This window comes from Protobothrops mucrosquamatus, unplaced genomic scaffold, assembly GCF_001527695.2.
Source record: "Protobothrops mucrosquamatus isolate PMUCROS unplaced genomic scaffold, P.Mucros_1.0 scaffold1501, whole genome shotgun sequence".
NCBI classification, from domain to species: Eukaryota; Metazoa; Chordata; class Lepidosauria; order Squamata; family Viperidae; genus Protobothrops; species Protobothrops mucrosquamatus.
This window is the reverse complement of record NW_015387675.1, coordinates 2572-7887: the sequence shown is the minus strand read 5'-3', so window position 1 is coordinate 7887 and position 5316 is coordinate 2572. Positions and strand designations below refer to the sequence as shown.

At 43.2% G+C, this 5316-nt stretch overlaps 1 protein-coding gene across 1 annotated transcript in view; it reads left to right on the top strand.

The window, feature by feature from the left end:
* The window catches only part of LOC107293110 (mannosyl-oligosaccharide 1,2-alpha-mannosidase IC-like), a gene marked incomplete at its 3' end in the record, with an annotated part of 155791 nt that extends 151833 nt beyond the window's left edge, over positions 1–3958 (top strand). The window contains exon 6 of the mRNA XM_015822246.1: positions 3844–3958. Coding sequence (XP_015677732.1) covers positions 3844–3958 — 115 coding nt within the window. The remainder of the gene's footprint in view (positions 1–3843) is intronic.
* Positions 3959–5316: the final 1358 nt, after the last annotated feature.

The window sequence follows — 5316 nt, the reverse complement described above, 5'->3', positions numbered from 1 at the left end:
TTCCTTCCTTCCTTCCTTCCTTCCTTCCGCCCTCGCTCCCTCCCTCCCTCCCCCTGAGCAAGGAGCTGCAGGTTGCTCCTCTCTGAACCATACTTCCTAAATTTCTCACCAGGGAACTTGGCTAGCACTGAGATACTTGGAGGCCTCCAGAAGAAAAATGGGCCTTGATTAGAAAGAGCAGAAGCTATATGAATGCTAAAGGATCATGCGGGGGGTCCTAATCCAGAGGGCAAAAGGGGGGCATTCAGCAACATGTGGGGATTTTGATGATCAAAAGTCTGGCTGGGAAAGGAATCGGCACAGGTTCTCCAGCTGTTACCCTAATAGATATAAGCAGGCCAGAAGAATCTCTTTTTCTCCCCTTTTCAGTTTTCTATAATTTAGAAGAATAACTTGGACCTCTTCCTGGAGGCAAACCAAACAAGATTTATGACACAAGAAATTTCTTATGATTTGAGCCTATTAATCTTGTTTTGCTGAGTAGTACTGAAAATGTATTGCTAAGCAACCACCATTTTAAGTAACTAAAATGACATAAATTTTTAAGAAACGATATCAAGATGTTAAGCTTAGCATTTATAGGTATAACTTAAGTTTACTTTTTAAGGATGGAGAATAATTCTCCATGAAGCCAAGTCAAGGACTTGCGTTTGCCTTCCTACTTACAGCCGAGTTTAGAACCACGAAGGGAGGCCGTTAGAGAGAAGAAAGGGGCAATAATCAGATTGAGAATGCCAGAAGGGAGAAAAGCAATTTTCAATTTAGTCCTCAATCCTCATTCATTTGAAAATAAACATTCTGGTTTGCTCTGAGAATGAGAATAACGCCATTAAAGTTAATCTGCGAGAAACCCCTATTGGTATCATCGCTCTAAGTGGTGAACCTAGAAACACCACTGGAGATAAAAGGTGGATTGTCAGCATCCTTTAGGACAGACATGTCAAACTCGCGATGTGACGTGACGTCATGCAACGTATCGGAACAGTTTTGCCATTGCTGGCAATGGGGCGGGCGCGGCTTCCACATGACGCATCCGGCCCATGGGCCAGCAGTAAAACACCCCTGCTTTAGGACAAGGATCTCCAAACTTGACAACTTGAGGACTTGTGGACTTCAACTCTCAGAATTCCCCGCCCATTTGAAGTCCACAAATCCTAAAGTTGCCAAGTTTGGAGATACCTGTGGCTTTTTAAGTTACCCACTGGAGTTTGATGTAGTGGGGAAGGGATTGGTCTAGGTCAGGGGTAGGCAACCTTGGCTCTTTTATGACTCGTGGACCTCAACTCCCAGAACTCCTGAGCCAGCATAGCTGGCTCAGGAATTCTGGGAGTTGAAGTCCACGAGTCATAAAAGAGCCAAGGTTGCCTACCCATGGTCTAGGTAGAGACCCAGTTTCTAGTTCCCCTTGAGCCATGGAAGCAGCCTAGGTGACACTGGGCCTGCCACTCTTTCTCAGTGTGATAGAATGTAGTGGATCGGATTCCCAGGAGGGAGGGGCTGCATTCCAGAGGAGCAAGGGACAACTCAGTCCAGATAGTTTGTGTGAGAAAAAGAGGGTGAGGAGAGCCCCTCCCTAATAGTTCTCAGAGTATATGTTTAATGTAGGCAGAAGGCCGCTTCAGTTTGACAAGATTGATCTCCAGCCCCCAAATCAAGAAAAACACACAATGATTCAAGCAGATGTCTTTGTTGTTCCACACCTATAGACAGAATCTTGCCAATCAGTCTGTTACCTGGAACTACTATATACTCAGAACTATCAGAACCCGTTTTATTACTGTCCCATCTTACAACCGTAATGGGCAGGCTCCATAACAGTTGTAACCTGAGGACTACTTGTATAAACATAATCATCACTCTCCTTGTTCGGTCCAAAGTCTAGCATTTGGTTTCCAGACAACATTGATGGAGGGGTGAAGGCAGCAAGCTATTTGTCCCCCCAATAGCTGATCTTCCGGTTGCCTCAAAGGCATCCTCATAGCTCAGTGTTTCTCAACCTTGACAATTTTAAGGCATGTGGACTTCAACTCCCAAAATTCCACAGCCAGCAATGCTGGCTGTGGAATTCTGGGAGTTGAAGTCCACATGCCTTAAAATTGTCAAGGTTGAGAAACACTGTCATAGCTGTTGGCAGATCCTCTCAATGGTTTTGTTTTTATCTTCTCTCCAAACCTTGTACTTAATTGTAATTCCCCGAGATGGCTAGGTTTAAGGAAGATTTGAGGTGGATTTACCTCACAATCCCCTGTGGCGATAGATGTGATTCAGCTAAAAGTATTAAACTGCACCCCAAAACCCATCTTATTTCCCCAAGTCCTAGTCAAAGAAAGAACTTGGCTTTTCAACACATAAGTTTTTATTTTTTTTTAAAGGTTGAAAAGTGGTGGTTTTCTGGAGTCTATTGCACAAGCCTCCCAGCTCCATCTCCTGTCTCCCCATAATTCCTCTCTTCAGATAATCATAGCAGTGATAATTGTCTTTCCCAAAAAGAAGCCTTAACCGCAATCTGCCTCCTATGCTAATCAAGAGATGTTAGGATCAGATCTTCCTATTTTTGAAATGGCAGTCATTGAACTTCTCTCAAGCTGACAATTATGGAGGCTGTTTTCAGTCCTAAAAATATAGGCTGCTCTGCAGAGGCTGAGATGATCTTAACAGACTGTAATCAAGACAGATGTGTTGGCTGATTGGAGGAGATGAGTAAGGAAGCAAAGTCTGGAAAGGTTCCTATGATTGCCATGTTTTTTCTTAACTCTCTGTAAAATTCCTGCAATCCGTGCCATTTGGCAAAACCAGAATGTTCATTGTATTTCTTGGGACCTTGGATCTAAAGCTCTAGATCAGGGGTCTTCAAACTCGGCCTTTTTATGACTTGTGGACTTCAACTCCCAGAGTTCCTCAGCCAGGCATGCTGGCTAAGGAATTCTGGGAGTTGAGGTCCACAAGTCATTAAAGGGCCAAGTTTGAAGACCCCTGCTCTAGATGTTTGCTTTTGACCACAAATAGGCTAAGCTAACTTCCCCAATGTTTACATCTTTTAAAAGCACAGTCATGCATGTCAAAATGCACACTGTATTCAGAGCTGCTCTTCACCTGACTTACCAGACTTCATATCTCATGGGTATTTATTTATATATTTAAATACATCCTATTTCTATTGCCAACAAATGCAGAGAAACAATGGCAGTGTTAAAAACAGAAAGTATGGTATATGTGACTTTATATCTGCTAAGTACTGCAGATCCATGTGTGAGCTGCCTATGCTATCTGTCTGGTTTCTATGTAGTCATACCAAATGCTTTTTCTGCACATGTGACATCATCTCAAACAAAAATTATACAACATTGTGCTCAACTACGTTGCTGGAAATAAGGAGAAGTTTGTAAATAGCATTTGGAGAGATTTGGGCTTCGAACATCTTAGATTCAAGGAGTCCTCCAGCACAGAAATCCATGATCAGATTTTGGGACAGTTTAGCTCAGTGTTTTTCAGGAACATGGAGAGGAAAGCTGGGGTTAATAGTAACAAACAATGAATGAATAAATCACTTCAAGATAATGTGGACTTCAATTCCCAGAATTCCATTCATGCCTGCTAGGGAATTCTGGGAGTTGAAGCCCATTCATGCTGGCTGGGGAATTCTGGGAAGCTGAATGACGTCCACACATCTTAATATTTCCATGGTTGGGAACTGCTAGAATAAATACAAAATGTTGTACAGTCTGAGCCCTGCAAAGAATAGATCTCCTAGTGCTGGATAAAGCTCGTAAAAGCAGCCCGGGGTTCTTACTCCTTGTAAGCTTAGCTTTTTCTGTCTTTTTCTGTTTCCCCCAGTGGCATGAGCTGGAGCTGGGGATGGGCATCAGCGGGAAGCAGCATTTTAGCTGAATTCGGGAGCCTCCACTTAGAGTTTATGCACCTTTCAGAACTGTCTGGAAATTCCATATATGCTGAAAAAGTAAGTGTCCCCTCCCTTCCTCTTTTCTCTTTCTCTCTCTTTCTCTACCAATTGGTGTGAAGTGGTTCCTCCCCTTCTTTCCACCATCTCTCCCCTCACAAACATGCTCACCTAAGCACCTAAAGCAGCCTAATGAAATTCACTTTGTGTCTGTAACAAGGGTCCAGATTTGAGAAATAGGAATCTCGTACCTCCACGTTAATCCCAGCCATAATCATTTGGGCAGTGCTGAATCAAGTGTTGTCACTTCTGCTTGTGGCTGTGGCAGAGAACCTGTAAGATGTTAGGGAGCAATTACAACTCCTTCACGCCAAGCATTTTGGCTAACTCCATCCAGTTGTACTGAGGCACCATCTGTCTGCCAGCAAAATTGCAGCTATCCAATATAAGAAAGACACTGCAGATCGGTGAAGTCTTTAGCGCAATGTTTCTCAAGCTTAGCAGCTAGCAAGGATGGATTTCAAAGCCCACAACTCCCCAGTCCTGCTGGATAGGGAATTCTGGGAGTTGAAATCCAGCCATCTTAAAAGTTGCCAAGATTGGGAAGCATTGCTTTAGAATATCTCCCATTCCCTCTGATAGCGTCTTCTGTTTCTTCTCTAATTGCACAGTTAATGGGACTTTCCCCAAAATGGGTAGAGGCCCGAATCCTGCTCCTGCTGTGAACATCTTAGAGATTCAGAAGAAACCCTTAAAGAGTGTGGGATGATTATTGCTGAGAGTTGATAGTAGCTATGGCTGCACTTTGCATCTGGTGATTACTTCATGTCCTTCCTCAGTAGATTTTTGGAATTCTTTTGGGATCACATTTTGCCAGCAATCATATAGGCTTGATTTCCCCCCCCTTATATTCCTATAATTTTGCCAGCAATCATATAGGCTTGATCTTTTTCCCCCTTATATTCCTATAATTGTCTAGCTACTGTAAGGTAGCTACCACCCACTAAGAGTATCCCAGAGTCTGAAGGAAACTGAGAGAAACTATTGTGGGGACCAGTTTTGGTCCCCACAATATAAAAAAGATGTTAAGACTCTGGAAAGAGTGCAGAGAAGAGCAACAAAGATGATTAGAGGGCTGGAGGCTAAAACATATGAGGAATGGTTGCAGGAATTGGGCATGTCTAGTCTAGTGAAAAGAAAGTTTAGAGGAGACATGATAGCTGTGTTCAAACATTCGAGGGACTGCCACAAAGAAGAAGGGGTCAAACTATTTTTCCAAAGTACCTGAAGGCAAGACAAGAAACAATGGACGGAAAGTAATCAAGGAGAGAAGCAACCTAGAACTAAGGAGAAACTTCCTCACAGTGGGAACAATTAACAGCTTGCCCTCAGAAGTTGTGGGTGTTTCAGCACTGGAG